The 18,289-nt window shown below is 40.1% G+C and overlaps 1 protein-coding gene across 6 annotated transcripts in view; it reads left to right on the forward strand.

The window, feature by feature from the left end:
• Positions 1–18,289, forward strand: part of LIFR (LIF receptor subunit alpha) — a 134,577-nt gene that overhangs the window by 97,941 nt on the left and 18,347 nt on the right. For all 6 annotated transcript variants that reach the window (XR_009153551.1, XR_009153552.1, XM_058170032.1 and 3 more), the window contains 3 exons: positions 3,571–3,747; positions 4,965–5,066; positions 6,492–6,659. Coding sequence is in view for 4 of the 6 variants with exons in the window: in XM_058170032.1 (XP_058026015.1) it covers positions 3,571–3,747; positions 4,965–5,066; positions 6,492–6,659 (447 nt within the window). In the remaining 2 variants the exon portion in view is untranslated. The remainder of the gene's footprint in view (positions 1–3,570; positions 3,748–4,964; positions 5,067–6,491; positions 6,660–18,289) is intronic.

An 18,289-nucleotide genomic window follows, 5' to 3' on the forward strand; every position in this document is an offset into this window, starting at 1 on the left:
CGCAGTGACTCAGGAAATCGCCCGTTTCCTGTTGTCCGAGACTCCTTGGAGCTCGTTGGCTTCGAGGAAACACTCGAAGCGAGCCATGTATGACCCCCATTTTTCTTTGGCTGGGTCGAATGGCGCTGGCGGTGTATAGCTGGACATCGTTGCTAACCGCCCTTATTTTGCTGGGTTCGTTCCTGGTGCTCTTTTGCCTCGAGATCCCACCTTCATCACCAGTGTTAGATTCGGGCAATAACGAGGCAGGAGACCAGATGAGTAACAACAGCTCTTTAGTTTATAGTGAACCCAGCAAAAGCAAACGGTAAAAACCCCTCCTTATATACAGTTCAGCTGGAGGCTTCAGCCAATTAGCAACGTGCTATTTCCCGCTCTATTTTCCCTCCAAAACCCTTAAAGATACATTACAGAACCAATATTGCTTTTCTACAAAGGACCCAACGGCTCGTTGCCGCTCTTTTAAGCCTTATGGGAGTGGCCAATCATCTTCTGACCTTACTCCCGAGTTGTCCTTTTTTCTTCAGCGGCTCTTGCCTTCTGGCAGCTCTTTGCATGCGTGCACTAGGAACAGGCTCCTCCTGTTCCTCTGCCTCTCTGCTGTTCGCCTCTGGAGGCTCTGGAGTCCACGCATGGCTCCCAGATGGCCCTGGCCCCATCTCTGCCTCTGATGCAGAGCCCTCGTTCGGGCCTTCCCCTGACTCTAGGACTGCCCCATTGTCCCACCCCCCAGCCTCCTCACTGTCTGACTCCGCTGCCAGGTCCGCAGACTGCTGGCGGACCACAACACAAAGGCCCATCTGTTTAAGGTATGAAGATGATAAGAGAAAAGAATGCTTCTGTTATGCTTTGACTCTGCTTTGCTTTCAGAAAAGAGGAAAAGTAGATTTATTCTTTTCTGTGAGTGCCCCTGCTATTATTTATTACTTTGCCATGCTAAAGGATTCTTGTTAACCTGAGTCCACTGTCAACCGAAGTAACGGCCTAAACTCATTTAGGCACTAAATGGAAGGTGTACAACGAAGCAACTCCAAATATGCCAAACCTTCTGAGTATGATTTGGAGAGAGAATGTTCTCAAGAAAATCATTGGCACCCCTGCCAGCACAAAACTCAAGCTTGCAGCTTTCAAGGAATTATCTTGAAGAGATGCCATGACTCCCTGAAGCAAAATTGGATTTCTTTTGAAGTAACTGAAATCAAATCTGGCAATTGCCACAGAGTGCTTCTTGTGAAAGTTGCTGATTGTGTTGCTTCCATGGCTTCCATTTGCTTCTCTTTCTATTTTCCACCTGCAACATTACTGCAGATAGCAAAAACACATGCCTTTGCATTAAACCCTATTGCTGAGGAGTAACAGAATTACAGAATTGGAAGGGACCTTGTAGGTCATCTAGTCCAACCGCCCCCTCCCCGCCAAAGCAGGAGACCCTATACCATTTTTGACAGTCTCTTCTTGAAAGCTTCCAGTAATGAAGCTCCCCTACAACTTCTGAAGGCAGGCTGTTCCATTGGTTGATTGTTCTCAGTCAGAAAATGTCTTCTTATTTTTAGGTTGAATCACTTCTTATTCAGTTTCCATCCATTATTATTTGTCTGGCCTTCAGGTGCTTTAGAAATAGGTTGACCTCACTCCTCTCCGTGGCAGCCCCTCAAATATTGGAACACTGCTATCATGTCTCCCCTGGTCCTTCTCTTCACTAGACTAGCCATGCCCAGTTCCTGTAACTGTTCTTCATACGGTTTAGCCTCGAGTCCCTTAATCACTTTTGTTGCTCTTCTCTGCACTCTTTCTAGAGTCTCAACATATTTTTATAGTGTGATAACCAAAACTGAATGCAGTATTGTAGGTGCAGTCTTACTAAGACTTTATAGAGCGGTATTAATACCTCACATGATCTTGACTGAATCCCTCTGTTAATGAAATTTAGGATTGTCCTGTTTTCTCTGTAGCATGCCAGTTCAAGTCCACATTTGCTATTTCATGCTAAGTGGCTTGGCAATCTAGTAAAGTGTTTTTCAAACTTGGGAACTTTAAAATGCATAGACTTCAATTTCCAGAATTCCCCAGCCAGCCTCTTGCTAAAGAATTCTGGGAACTGAAATCCATGCATTTAAAGTTGTGAAGATTGAGAACACAAACCTAAGGTATTCCATTACTTTTAGAGCCAAATTATATGAGGAAAAGAAAAGTATTTTTATAAAGTTTAACACTGTATTCCCATTTTTTAACCTAGAATGACACTTATTTTTATTATGATAACGTCTTGTAGAATTTAACGCATTTGAATATAAAAGTCTCTCCATTGATCCTGTTTTCTGCTTTGAGTTGTCCTGAGTAGAAAAACTATACTGAAGCTAAGGTTGTAATGATAATAGAATTGAAACAGACAAGCACCTGCCACATAATACTCCAGACTTAACAACTGTTGATAAGAAAGGCAATAAAATCTGGATAGTGGGTATGGCAATACCTGAAGGCAGCAGAATAAAATAACTGAATAAAATCACAAAATACAAAGACAATGGCTCTAAGAAAGAAAAGAAAGAAAGAAAAGAAATATCAATAGTAATGAGGTGCCTTGGTGCAATCCCAAAACAATTGCAGCACCACTTGAACACCGTTGGCATTGACAAAATTTCCATGAGTCAATTGCAAAAGGCAGCTTTACATTTTGCAACTGAAACCTTTAACAACATCAAACAACAACATCTGCCTATACCAGGTCCTTAATAAAGATTCATTAGGTGGATAAAAATGTCAAAACCAGTCTAAACATCTGGCAGACTGTATGATGAAACATAATACCCACATTCATAGCAAACTGTAATATTGCCAACATGATTAAATATGCATAAACGTAAAGATAAAGGTTTCCCTTGCACATATGTGCTAGTCATTCCCGACTCTAGGGGGAGGTGGTCATCTCTGTTTCAAAGCCGAAGACCCAGCGCTGTCCAAAGACATCTTCGTGGTTATGTGGCCGGCATGACTCAACGCCAAAGGCGCATGGAACACTGTTACCTTCCCACCAAAGGTGGTCCCTATTTTTCTACTTGCATTTTTTATGTGCTTTCGAACTGCTAGGTTGGCAGAAGCTGGGACAAGTAATGAAAGCTCACTCCGTTACACACCACTAGGGATTCAAACTGCCGAACTGCCGACCTTTCAATAGACAAGCTCAGCGTCTTACCCACTAAGCCACCGTGTCCTTTTATGCATAGTGATGTCCTAATGCAAAAACCACAATTATATATTATCTGATGCAAATACTTAAGTTGCCGCATTGATGTCATGACATCATCATGCACATTTTGTCCGATGCTCCCTCTACTACAGATACTCTCAAGTGATGGTGTGCAATGGCCCGTTTAAATCCAAGTTGCCTATGGTCACCTAAAATGATCTCGTGTTATTTGTGTTCGTTGAGATCAAAATGACATTTGAGAATGTAGACAGGGCAGCCCACAGGATATTTTGTATGGGCCATATCTGCATTATAGTCATAATTCGCATATTATATTTGTGCATAGTTCCAAGGAATGATCTTTGCTTTTATTTTTATAACAGGGGACATTTCCATAGAAAAGGGAATTGGAAAAGATGATAGTATTTCTCTTGCTTGGCATCCTGACTCCAATGTGACTTGTGGCTATGTAGTGAGGTGGTGTAATAGTCCTGAGCCGTGTGCAGATGTTAACTGGGAAAAGTTTTCGTCAGGTGTGACAAATGCTGATATCAAGTCAGGTAAGAGCAGCTCTTCAGCTTTCTTTCTGAAATTAAGACAAAGTGGGCAAAGAAAGGCAGAAGCCTTTTACAATGTAAGTGTTGTAAGAAGCCAACTGGCAACTAACAGGGGATGCTCTCTATGCTTAAGGAGCTAGTTTAAAGCACACAACTCTCTATCCCTAACATGTCGTGTCCCACTCCTCCGCTGACGGCTGGGTCCGGGAAATCCGAATCAGGCTTGCCTCTGCAGCTCTGCCCAAAGTCCTAGCAAAGTCCTCAGGCAGGAGACCAGTAAGTGACTTCAGCAAGATAAGTTTGACTTTTGCCTGACTCAGAGACTGCCAGAAAGTAGATCCTTTATATAGGCCATGGGGTGTGGCTCCATGACTCAGAACTCATTAAGGCCTGTCCCTCCCTTCCCTCTGTTGCCTCCGCCTCTCCAATCTTCTGATGCGAGGGTCACTCCAATCAGCTGTTCTTGGGAGTAAACCCTCCTCAGGCTCACCTGCTGTGGAGGAGGGGGAGGGGTCTAGCTGCTCCGTTTGCCTGGGCATGGAGTCAGGGCTGGGGCAGGGAGATGCTCCTTCTTCTGCAGTTTGTGGGGGCATGGAGCCAGGACTTGGGCCAGAAGGCATACATTCCTCAGTGTTGGGGAGCAGGTAAGAAGGCCCCGGCTGCTCTGAGGGCGGGCAAGACACAACATAACACATGCAACTATGGACCGCTGGCTCTTGCTGCCTGCTGATAGGTCACAATAGCACAGGGTGTCAAACTCACATCGTCATGGTGGTGTCATGTGACTTATCGGGACTTTTCCCCCTTCATTAAATCGGGCGTGGGCATGGCCAGCACATGACGCATCCAGCCCATGGGCTGGGAGTTTCACAACACACGTTAAGTAATGTCATGTAGACATGCAAGCCCTTCTCAGAATTAACCAGAAAAAAAGTCATGTAACAATAACAAATAATAAAATAAAAAGGAAAGATTCCAAGGAATCTGCCAGGTTTATTTTGAGGAAGATTACTATTACAGCTTATTTATGCTCAACATCTTATTCTGAAAAATCCCAATTGTTAGGTAAATTGTCATTTTCTCAATGTCTATTGTAAAAAAAATAATACATTCCTTTAATTCAAAAGGTTGCTTTCTACCTGCTTGATATGAAAATATACCTTTATTTTAAAGTTATAGCCCCATAATGAAAATTTATGAATGATGTTTTTGTGTTTTAGGTGTCTTTGAGCCTGGAGTTCGATATACATTTTCTGTCTTTGGATGCAAAGAAAATGGATATCAGATACTGGGATATATCAAGGGCTACATACAAGAATTGAGTAAGCACATGTTATTTTTTTGTTAAAAGTTGTTGGCAGAAAAGTGTTCATTAACGGAACTGGAGACTATTGAACAAAAGCCAGGATATGAAATAAGAGCCATCCGATATTAGCTTTGCACTTGCATTTAAGTATGTTTATACAGCTTGTTGGCTCAGATCTTTTATTTTCAATGATAGGGTACAATTAGAAGAATTATAGCTCTCTCTTGAAAACAAAGGGGAAATGAGGATAGTGTATAAACAGGATTCAGCCATTTGCTGACAAAATGCTACAGTGATCTAAATGACATTATTAAATCCAGTCCTTAATGTTAAATGTTACTTAAATGTCTATAGGTCAAGCTAGGAATAAAGACAGTTCCAGAAAGGAAACATGTCTCGAAGCACAATTCTTGGACTCTTTCCCGATTTTGAAAATGATTCAAAGAATACTTGAGTGAAGAGCTGCTCTAGACTCTCACTTTTCTTGCAGAACAGAATTCTGCTAAACATAAATCATAATCCTTCTTGTAAGATGGGTGGAGCTCATTAGAATTCAGGAAGTTGAGATAATAGACAATGAAATGCCATCAATAATTGTATTATTTCTTAGAAAATGAATATAACAAGATGGATATCCTCCCAAAGATGCTTTTTTCAAAAGGCAACTGGACTTTGTTTTTTCTTGAAGATGTTTTGTTTCTTATCCAAAAAGCTTCTTCTGAAAAAGTTGAGAACTGGAAAAGCTGCTTGGATGAGAAGCAAAATGTCTTCAAGCAAAAACAAAGAAAGTCCAATTGCCTTTTAAAAAAGTACCTTTGGGACAACCATGACCTGCATGACTGAGAATCTCCATAGACAACAAAATGGGTGATTTTGTTTCAGGATTTAACTGCTTCCGAATGTTCCTCACCTTGTACTCAAAAGCTAACTAGCTACCTAATGTATTTTAATAGTTGGGCCAAATTTAAATAAGTTTTTAGCTATTGCTTTTAATTTGTACAGTACGTGTCTTGATTGTTGTTTTATTTGGCTGTTAACCGCCTTGAGTCCTTCGGGAGAAGGGCGGTATACAAATTAAATTATTATTATTATTATTATTATTATTATTATTATTATTATTATTATTATTATTATTATTATTATTATTATTATTATTATTATTATTATTATTATTATTACCTAGAATTGCTTTCTGTTTCCAAAAGGCGTGTTTTATTACACTATAGCCCAATGATTCTCAATCTTGGTGACTTTAAGATGGATGGATTTCAACTCCCAGAATTCCCCAGCCAGCATGGTGAATGGAAGACCATCCATCTTAAAATTGCTAAGGTTGTGGAACACTGCATAGTTGTTCCAGTGAGGAGCAAAGGGGTTGTTTTAAGTGGGAAGGGATCTGTCCTCTCCATATTCAAGGAATATTTGGTTCTTTCCTACCCAGGTCCCAAAACGGCACCTGATTTTAATGTGGAACATACCACCTCTGATTCCATCGTAATAAAATGGAAGAATATATCTGTTGAAGACAGCCGAGGCTTTTTAAAAGGTTATTTGCTTCAGTGTGCCAAAGGAGAGAAAGATGGCCCAACGCCAAAATATTTTAAACCAGGTAAAGAAATATCAATTGGATTATTTTCATTTGTTTTTTTTTTTAAATGTGACCTTTCATTTTAGGATTACAGCTAACATTGCAATTTAACCTCAGGGATGCTGTTGAAGTGGTGAATTGAAACACATGTCTAAACACTCCGGCTCCACAGTAATTTTTATATGTGTGGTTTACTGAAAGGAGCAGCACCCTCTCATTTTTAATATTCACTGCCCCACCAGATCCCATGCAGAACATGGTCAAAAATGCTTATTATATGATAGTTGTACTGATAACAATCTTATGATGACTGTAAATACGAAATGAAGAACACATACAGGAATTTTGAAGGATGCAAACAGTGCTTATAAATACTGTACTGCAAAAAAAAAAAAAAGGGGCCGCGGTGTGGCTCAGGCTGTAAGAAGCCTGTTATTAAACACTGCTGCTTGCAATTACTGCAGGCTCGAGTCCCACCAGGCCCAAGGTTGACTCAGCCTTCCATCCTTTATAAGGTAGGTAAAATGAGGACCCCGATTGTTGGGGGGGCAATAAGTTGACTTTGTATATAAATATACAAATAGAATGAGACTATTGCCTTACACAATGTAAGCCGCCCTGAGTCTTCGGAGAAGGGCGGGATATAAATGTAAAAAAAAAAAAAAAGAATACAGTAATTCTCTGCATTCAGTATACAATGATATTCTGTTATAAATACTGTATTGCACGAGAATATAGTAATTCTTTGAAATGGTATAGGATATCCTGCTTGAGCAGAGGGTTGGACTAGAAGACCTCCAAGCAAGGGTGGGCTTCAAAATTTTTAGCAAGGGGTTGTCTGCCTGGTTGCTGGGTGGGTTTGGCCATGGTGGGCATGGCCTAGTCGGCTTCCTGCACCACAGTGGAGGGCATTTTTGCCCCGCCCCCCCACCCCCGGACTCCAGAGGCTCTCCTCGAGTGTCCGGAAGGGCGAAAACAGCCTCCCCAGACTCTGGAGGCCCTCTGGAGACTGGAAACGGGCCTTCCCAAACTTCCGGTAGGCCCATTTTTCGCCTTCCCCAAGCCTCTGCACACGCCCTGCACTTACCTGTATCCAAAACGGGCTGCGTGGGAACTCCTGGGAAAGGTGGGGTAGACGGAGCCAGCCAAGAGTGGGATTTTGGGGTTCTCCGAACTGCACAGAATCTTAGCTAGAAGTTCTCCCGAATCCCCAGCAGCTCATCCCTGCCTCCAAAGTCTCTTCTAGCTCTATTCTGATTGAAAACATTTATACACATCATTGGTTAAGATACGTGGGCACTATACCTCTGTCAGATTTAAACTGTGATAAATCATGGTTTAGTCAGCTTTGCTTTCAGGCATCTGTATGGAAAAAAAAACAACTCTCAAAAGGATAGGGGGGAAAATGGTTGCGTAGCTAAAGAAACTTAAGTGTAATATTTTGAGATGTCTCCTGCCCTCTTGCTGTCTGAATGGGAATTGATACATCCTGATTCTTCATCCTTTTTGCAAAGCTTGGTTACAGGCTTGCGACAGTGTAAGAGGAACTACAGATACCATATAAATAAACTTCATAGGTTGCTCCTGGAACAGTTTTACCAACAAGGCCATCTTTTAATGCCAGCACCAAAGCTATCACTGAAAATTGCCACAAAGTAGTTTTACTCTTTTTAAGGAAATATTTCCTGCACTTTGCAAACGCCTTTTACAACTCAGCTATAGCACTGTTATACAAACTGGCTCAAATAGCTTAGATTAAATCTATGTTGGAAAGTAACAAACAAAGTGTAATATTTATTTGATCAATCAGAATAGAATAGAATAGAATAGAATAGAATAGAATAGAATAGAATAGAATAGAATAGAATAGAATAGAATAGAATAGAATTCTTTATTGGCCAAGTGTGATGGAAGCACAAAGAATTTGTCTTGGTGCATATGCTCTCAGTGTACATAAAAGAAATTATACGTTCATCAAGAATCAACACTTAATGATGCAACAACTATGGAACAGCACGAACTTCTCCTTACACTGGAAAATCCTTCCTTATTTCCCATAACTGCATTGGTTGCATTCATGAATGATCAATGGTAGGAGCAGGATGGAGCTGGTACATCCATCCTCACTGTCCTGGACCTCTCAGTGGCTTTCAATACCATCAGATATGGTATCTAACCCCAATTTAGGGATTTGGGGGTGGACAGCACAGTTTTGTGCAATTACCTCCTTCCTCCAAGTCAGTTTTTAATAGGGAATGAGAAGTCTAGTTCATGTCCCCTTCCTTTGTGGGGTACCAAAGAACTTGATGCTCTCTCTGCTCCTGGATTTCTTTATATATCACCAATAAGTTGATGATACCCAGCTTTATATATCTGTGCTGGGTAAAACGAGTGAAGCAGTAGATGTCCTTTCATGGAGGCCCTGTGGGTCTGGGTGGGAAACAACAGACGTCAGCTGAACCCTGCTAAGATGGAATGGCTGTGAGTGGGCTCCCCTGTATCCAGGAGTTTTCCATCTTTGATCTTGGTTGGAGTTGAGGTCTCCAACCTTGGCAACTTTATGACTTATGGACTTCAACTCCCAGAATTCCTCAGCCAGTACATGCTAGCTGAGGAATTCTAGGAGTTGAAGTCCACAGGTCATAAAGTTGTCAAGGTTGGAGACTCCTGTTCTAGACAGACCTAGTCCATAACTTCGGGGCCATCTTGGACTCACGATTCCTATTTGAAGAGCAGGTGGCAGGCATGGCCTGAAGGGCCTTTGCCCAGCTCCACATTATATACTAGTTATACTCCTTCATGGATAGGGAGGCTCTCCACTCAGTCTCTCACGCCCTGATTATCTTGAAAGTATTTGGAAGCTTCATCTGATGCATAATGTGGCCATGTGAGCCATACTGGGTGCTCAAAGAAGGGCACATATAACACACCTTTGCTCCGTGAACTGCACTGGGTTCCAGTTTGCTTGTGGGTTATCACCTAGGGAGCCCTACATGGCATAGGGCCAAGCTACCTAAGGAATTCCCCATTTGATCAGGCAGGGAAGTTATGCTGTGGATGTTGTGACCCAGGCCCAAGTAGGTAGTCAGTGTGAAAACAAACAAACTTTATTTGAACAGCTAAGAATTACTTCATTCTCGGCATAGTTCAACTAAATTAAAGCAAATTCATCCCAGCACAATTCCTCATACCTATCACCAACCTTGGTTCAGTTAGGCAAACTGCCAGAGGCCTTTCTTGGCAAAAGTTCAGAAGACACCGATACAAAATAAATGCAACAAGACGAAGCTATCAACGTTGTTTTCTGGCAAAGAGCCCAAACGCCGTTGCTGGTCCTTTAAGCCTTATGGGAGGTGCCAATCATCTCTTGGCCCTATTCCCGAGTTGTCCTCTTTGCTTGAGCTGTTCTTGCCTTCTGGCAACTCTTCTCATGCGTGCATTAGGAACAGGCTCCTCCTGTTCCTCTGCTTCACTACTGTCACTCTGTGGAGGCTCTGGAGTCCGCACCTCACTCCCTGGCCCCACCTCAGCCACCGACACAGAGCCTCATCCGGGCCTTCCCCAGCCTCCAGGACTGGCCCACCCTCTTCTAGCCTCATCGCTGTCTGACTTGTTGCCCACTCCGCAGGCTGCTGGCAGACCACAACAGCGGATCCCTTCAGTCAAAGAATTTCAACTGGTGAGGTCTAGGAAGAGACTTTTTCTGCCATTGCCCCTGCATTATGGAACATCTTGCCCACAGAGATGAGACGGGCCCCCACTCTCCTAGCCTTCCTCAAAGGGGTCAAAACTAGACTGTGCAGCCTTGCATGGCGGGGTGGGGGGCTTTGCAGCCTTGCACAGAAGACCACACAACTGTAGGACTTGTTGCCCCCATGAGAACCTCTCCCCCACCCACTTAATTATTGCTATATGCCCATCTTGGAATTGTTTACCTTTTTTGAAATTTTATAATGTTATATTTTCTAATGTAATTTTTTAACTTAAATCAATTTTAATATTAAATATTTATATTTAATATTAAAATTGATTTAAATTAAAAAATAAATATAAATAAATATTATTTATATTTATATATTGATTACATCATATATTGCCCAGAATCTCTCTCTGAGGGAGATGGGCATTAAGAAATGGGAAATTTAAACAAACAAATAAATAAATATTTCCAGAATCTCATTCGGCTTCCATGGAGAAAGAAGCAAAATGAAGAACCCAAAGTAACCCTTGCTCTTGAATTGGATTTTGACCCCTACTTGAGAAGAGAATGTTGATGATGGGGACTCTTTGGAGATGACTGATACTACTGTGTGCTTTTAGAGTGTTAGAAGAAACGTATAAATGAGTCACTCATTGCCCCTGAATCTGTTATATACTTATAAGAATTGATTCTTTGCATTCTATGGCTCTGTACACTTGTAAACCATTTGAAAAGAAAAGTTCTAGAGAGGGGGAGACAAAAGAGTAGCCTTTTGTCTTTCCTCTGCACAGAGCAGGGGTGTCAAACTCAAGGTCTGCAGGCCCGCGGACGGCTTAAATCTGGCCTGCAGGGCCATCCTGGAAACAACAAAGGACCGGCCTGCAATGCCTCTGCCAGTAAAATGGGGCTCAGGAGGGCCATCCTCCCAAGCTTAGTTTTCGTTGGGAGAAGGTTGCAAGATACTTTTGCAACCGAAAATGGAGCTTACGAGGGCCGAGTGCAGCCCTCCCAAACTCTGTTTTTGCTGCAGAGGGTTGCAGGAAGCTGTTGCAGCTGAAAACGGAGATCAGGAGCCCTTTTTCTTTGGCAGAGCACTTGGGCCACCACAGGCGCCCCCGACATGAGTGACGTCAAGCTGGTTATGCCCCCCTGCCCACCCCCCAAGGTCAAACACTACCCTGATGTGGCCCTCAATGAATTCGAGTTTGACACCCCTGGCCTAGAGGAACCCATGCAGATTTTCTGTTTCTCTTTTTTCCCTCTTGCCTTAGAAGAGCCTTCTTCACAACCCCATTCTCTGTGCAGTAGAAAGCAGGAAGGGACTCCAAGTTCTGTATACAAAAGACAAGTCAGGGAGAGGTTTTGGGAAAGAGACAAAGTCAACATCCTGACCTTCACAGGGCATAAACTGAGCCTGGTGGATTTTATAGAGTCCAGCTGTCCAAGAGACTTATCCTCAAAGCAGTGGTGAAATCTGAACCGGTTTACTACCGGTTCGTTGACTGCACATGTGCGCTGCATGCACAGTGCGCTGCATGTGCAGTGCACTGCATGTGCAGTGCACATCACGCACCAAATGCGAAATGCATGCCAAAAGGAGGCATGGGTTAAGTAGAACAGCGCAGGGGGGGATCAGCTGTGGTGCGCAACCTTTTTTTTACTTTTAAAAGCATTTTTTTACAACCTATTTGGCCAAATAGGTTGTAAAAAATGCTTTTAAAAGTAAAAAAAAAGGCTCTTACGATCAGGCAGCTCAGCTGGGATCATCAGAGCTTTTTTTTTATCTTTTAAAAGCATTTTTTTACAACCTATTCGGCTGAATAGATTGTGAAAAAATGTTTTTAAAAGTAAAAAAAGGCTCTGACGATTTCGTGGCTCAGCTGGGATCATCAGAGCCTTTTTTAAAAAGCCTTTTAAAAGCATTTTTTTAAAAGAAGCAGCAAGTGGGGAAGTGGGCGACCAGGCGATTGGGTGGGCATGGGTCGGTAGTTGGGGGCAGAGATTTTTGCTACCAGTTCTCTGAACCACCCACCGCCATCGCTACCAGATCAGCCGATCTGGTCTGAACCGGAAGCCTTTCACCCCTGCCTCAAAGTATACAGTAATGAATTCTTTAAGGAGCAACCTAAGAAATGAAATATGAACAAAGCCTCATGTCTTTAAATGGCCCAATTTTATATTGCAAAGTTTTCCAGATCAAGGTACTATATATATTTCACTAGTAAAGCAATACAGCCCTCTATGGAAGTTTTGTAATTCTGACATCTCTTTACCTTGGTACCATTGTTTCTATGAATGGGGAAATCTTATTACAGGCCTGCAAATGACCTTTTTGTCTTTGCTTTGCATTTATGCTTCTGTCAGAGGGACTTTTGCCTCATCCTGCTTCTCATTTTCTTCGTGATTACCCAGTTCATTCCTTCACTTCCCCAATTCCCTTATTGTGGCAATTATACTGGTGTGGTGGGAAAGGCATGCAAAATTGCTAGCATTATTATTTGCAAGGCTTTGGAAGGCCTCCAACATTTGCTGCCAGGTTTTTAGAGTTTTAATATGTTTTTGTTTAGCTGATCCTCCCTTAGACAGATGGCCTTTTAACTGCCTCTGTTCCCTCCCCCCTCCCCCCCAAAAATAATGGCAAATGTTCCCATACACATGTATAAGAATAGTTGGAGTGTAAGAGGTAGTGATGGCTGATAGTTTGTTTTCTGTTAAACTCATAAACATACAGAAATAATTATAGGCATCTAAATACAGGTAGTTCTTGACTACCCCACATTTCTGATACTAAGCAAGACAGTTGTTAAGTGAATTTTGTCCCATTTTTCGACTTTTCTTGCCACCGTTCTTAAGTGAATCACTGCAGTTGTTAAGTTAGTATCACAATTGTTAAATCTGGCTTCCCCATTGACTTTGCTTGCCAGAAGGTCACAAAAAGGTGATCACATGACCCTGGGACACTGCAGCCGTCTTAGATACGAACCAATTGCCAAGCACACAAAAATGCTGCAATGGTTGTAAGTGTGAAAAATGGTCATATATAAGGTGACCAACTTTTTTACAATGACACAAATAAATTGAAGAAAAAAAATCGTAAATAAAAGAAACATTTTATTCATTGCAACAATACACTATAATATGATAAATGCATAATAAAAAACATTTGTAACAATAACATTTTATATTGTAATTATGCTTACATGCCTATTAATTAAATGAGTACTTTTCCATTGAATGAATATTTTTTGTCAATGTATCATCTTCTAACAATATATTGGAAATATCTGAACAAGAAATATCCTTCATATTGAATTTTACGGCAAGTGCTGCAGCTAGAATATCAACATTCAATCTCAATTTCTCACTTCTCCAAAAATCATTAACAATTGAAAAAAACCCTTTAACTGCTGCATTAGTTCCAGGGAAGCACAACGTAAATTGAACAAGAATAAATAAATTTTCACATGGAATATGTTCATTTTTGAAATGGCTGAATCTTTCCACCCATCTTTTGTCAATTTCAACGTGTTTATTTTCCCATTGTATTAATTTTTCAGAATTTAAAAATACATTCAGTCTTCTAATTTCTTCAAAGAGACAATTGTCGTCTATTTTAATGTCTGGCATTTCTTTAGATAAAAACTCAACGCAAGATTCAATATCTGTCCAATATACTTGCGATGAAGTCAAAAAACACCATTGAAAACTGTTATTTCCTGTGATGTTTGTTCTAGACCAGTGGTTCTCAACCTTTATAGTGCTGCGACCCCTTTAATACAATTCCCGACGATGTGGCGACCCCTTTAATACAATTCCCCATGATGTGGCAACCCCCAACCGTAAAATTATTTTTGTTTTGAATTTATCATGCCTGAAGCCATATTGGCTAGCGATCTGAACTGCTTGCGATTGCCTTGAGGACGGAGGCATTAAAGCGGAGACTCCTCCCCTATTAAGTTTATCGCGCCTGAAGCCAGATTAGGCTAGCGATTGGGAGTAATTGCAGTTGGTTTAAGAGGGAGATAGCAGAGCAAAGATTTCTCTCTTTTTTAATTCATCGCGCCTGAAGCCGAATTCGGCTAGCGATTTGAAGAGCCTGCTAGCGATTTGACGAGCCTGCAGCTGGCTTGTGGAGTCAACCACAAGGGCTGGGAAGTGGCTCAACAGGCTAATGTAGCCTGTTATTAACACACAGCTGCCTGCAATTACTGCAGGCTCAAGTCCCACCAGGCCCAAGGTTGACTCAGCCTTCCATCCTTTATAAGGTAGGTAAAATGAGGACCCAGATTGTTGGGGGGGCAATAAGTTGACTTTGTATATAAATATACAAATAGAATGAGACTATTGCCTTACACAATGTATCCCGCCCTGAGAAGGGCGGGATATAAATTCAAATAAAAAAATAATAAAAAAAACCCATTGGAGTGCGATTCTTCGACTCGCAAGTATACTTCCCATATTTCCGATGGTCTTAGGCGACCCCTGGCAAATCGTCATTCGACCCCCAACGGGGTCCCGACCCACAGGTTGAGAACCGCTGTTCTAGACCATTCTTCGATATATTGAAAACATGTTTGTAAAAATTCTGCACTTCTTTGATAAACTTTTCCATTATGGTATGAAATGCAAATGTTCCCTCCATTGCAGCTAACTGTTTTTCATCTTCAGAATAATTTGAAGTTTTTAAAAAAACTTGTTACTTTACAACTGGAAGCAGATGCATCTGATGATTGCTTCTGTTTCTTGGTGGTCAAGTGTTTCGTAATAACTGCTCTGCCACCGACTGCAATACAAAATTCTCCGCTGCAAATATTACAGAAAACAATTTTATCCTTCTTTGATTTGAGGAATGGAAATTCCTTATTCAATTTATTGTTGAAATGGCATTTCCTCTTTTTTGATTTTTCCATCCCTAAATGAAATTAAAAATTAAAAATAAAATATAGAGCTAAATGAACGATGCCAGCACATTCATTATGGATAAATAAAATTAATTATTAAAACTGAAACAATAACATAAGCAAATAAACTTGTAAACAAAATTATACATATTTGAAAATTATTAAATAGATGAATTAAATAGATTTTAATTATTATTAAAACGTGAATTATTGTGCTTACCTGTGTATGATTGAATATTCACTGAGAAAGAAGTAAGTCTAATGCGTGCGTGTGTGCCGTGTCCTTTTTCGCTAAGAAGTAAACAAGGCCACTTGTGCGTGGCGTAGTCTTGCATGCAGCACACTTTCTCAAAACAATTCTCCTGTGTGGAACACATGCGTCTAATAATCACGTCTTGCCGCACTGTACCGAGCCTTAATGAATCGTCATGTTAAATACAAATATATCACATCACATGCAACGGATCGGATTGGCATCAATCAAATACGGAGATTTACAGATTAGTCTTCAAATATCGAAAAGGAGGACGTGTAGGAGGACACTTTTCAAGAGAGGACAAAACTTACAAAAGAAGGACTGTCCTCTCTTAAGGAGGACGATTGGTCACCTTATCATATGTCACTATTTTCAGTGCTGTTGTAACTTTGAACGATCACTAAATGAACTCTTGTATATTGAGGACTACCTGTATATTTGAATGAATCTCCAAACAGTCAAAACAGATCAATTTAAGTTCATATCAGGAACATCCATGAAAGCTGAGAAAATGGTCCCTTTAGCTCTGTACCAAAATCCAATGTTATTGAGAACATATATGAAGAAATTCTTCATTTAGGAAATCTGCCCCATAAATCTATATAAATCTACATATAAATCTACATCTGTTTCTCATTTCCCCTTTTTGAGTTAACTAAATATTGGCTGATCTTTTCTTGACCTTGAATTTCTCTGCCATCGATTCTTTGTTTACTAAACTGCTTTCTCTGGTCTGAGAACCAAGGGCAGCTTCAATCTTTATAATAATAACTTTCTGACCCTTACCTTTGTCCAGAAAATAAAATCTATTTTTTAAGAGAGAGAGAGAATACAGTTGTGAGCAATTAATCATATCTTCCAAGCAGTAAAGAATAGGAACAAATTCACATTCATTTCTGTAAAAATAGGCCTTAATTTAATAGTAAATAAAATAAAATGCAATTGTTCATCTATTGCTACTTTCATCAGCATACCTAAACTGCTGAAATAGTTATTCTGTTAAAAGTAGAAGCCAGTGTGTCAGAATTGGTATGGTATTGTTTTTGACAATTTGTTTAAAATTCCCAGAACCATAGGGCTGTTAAAACATTAATAGTGTCAATAAAGTAAAAGTTAAACGAAAGCCCACAATGAATTTACAAGCAGATGGATTAACCAGGAACATATGTCCATTCATAAAAGTAAAAAATTGATGTGAAGCTGATGATTCAATTTCTTTTTTTGACTCCTCCATGCATCCCTCAGTCTTCCAATTGGGTAGGACAACTATAAGATATAGCTATATAAAAATATACAAATATATACAAATCTATTTTTTAAAAAGCAATCTCTATTACTAATCTGTTTCCCTTTTTCTGCTGGTGTGAATGAATATTCCTTTTGAAATAGCCAAATTTAAAATGTGAGCATTTGGAACTTCATTTCAGTGCAGCCAAAAATAAAGTTGGCATATTTAATTGGCATGTTAAGAGAATGAGACAAAGTATGGTGTAGGCAAAATAATTTTGCAAAATCTACTAAGCATGCTAATACAATGAGACATCAATGAGATACATTTCAGTGTGGGTTTCCCCCTCCTCCTACACTTATTTAAACATGCTGGCAGGTTATAGTGACACTTAGAATTATACTGAGAATCATTTTTTCCCAAGATTTATTGCGTGAATCTACAGAATGGGACAATGCTACAATGGACGCAGAGATAATTTTTCAGGACATATTAAGCATTTATGTTGAGTACAATAACACAACTGTGTTCTCAGGTGTTATTTTGCCAAATCTGGCCAGATGTTTCTTCTGGATGAGACTGTATCATGTTGCACCCAGAGATAATTTTGCAAGATATACTAAATGAACTTGCTGATGATGCATTGTGTGGCATCCAGAGATTATTTTGGAAGACAAACTATATGGTCTTCCTGGATGAGAGAAGTTTGCATCCAGAAATAATTCTGCAAGATTCAGTGAACATGTTTATTGAAAAAGACAAGAGGTTCACCATACTGAAGGTAGAAATGTTTGCAATATTTACTAGGCAACAGATTTACTAGTGGAATACAGATTCCTTCTATTCTGTGCTTGCAATTCTAGAAAGCTGAAAGGAATGAGACAGACTTTTGTGGGTAAAGAAACTTGTTGGAAATAGCATTTATTAAGATTATAAATAAGAATTGTGTAGATTGTGGCAGGATATATATATATAAAGAATATAATAAATACATTAAATACATAGTACTTTATTAAAGTAGATGCTTTATTGCAATTTGACCACTCTTGACTATTGAAAATAATTTCCTATAATAATAAGAGCAGGAATAAATGCCCTATTGCAGTTTGAGTACACTTTTTAAAAATAAAGTTAATTTCCTACTATAATAAGGGTAGGGTTTGCTTATTGACCAAATGCTTATCTTTGGGATAAAATATTCCTCTTAGGATATTCATCATCAGAAATGTCAACAATATACTGTGAGCTATAAACATTGATGGTTAAAATACCCAAAGGCCCAGCTTGTATGATTTGATCCAGTCAATTATCACTAGTGGATCTAGCAATCAGTTCTTTGTTACAAAGGCAACTGATCTTAGCTTGCAGATTAAGCATCGCACAGCAGCAATGCATAAGGATCGTTTGTCAACATGTACAGAAAGCAGATTCCAGTCTGTGTCAGCTCCCTTTTAGCGAAGAATGTGTGGTTCAGGTGAATTAGATTTCTCTGCAGATCCCTCTTCTTGACACTCTTGAAGGGTAGTCTTGAATTCTCTTCTTGAAGGGGTCAAGCTATTTTCCAAG

This window comes from Ahaetulla prasina, chromosome 2, assembly GCF_028640845.1.
Source record: "Ahaetulla prasina isolate Xishuangbanna chromosome 2, ASM2864084v1, whole genome shotgun sequence".
NCBI classification, from domain to species: domain Eukaryota; kingdom Metazoa; phylum Chordata; class Lepidosauria; order Squamata; family Colubridae; genus Ahaetulla; species Ahaetulla prasina.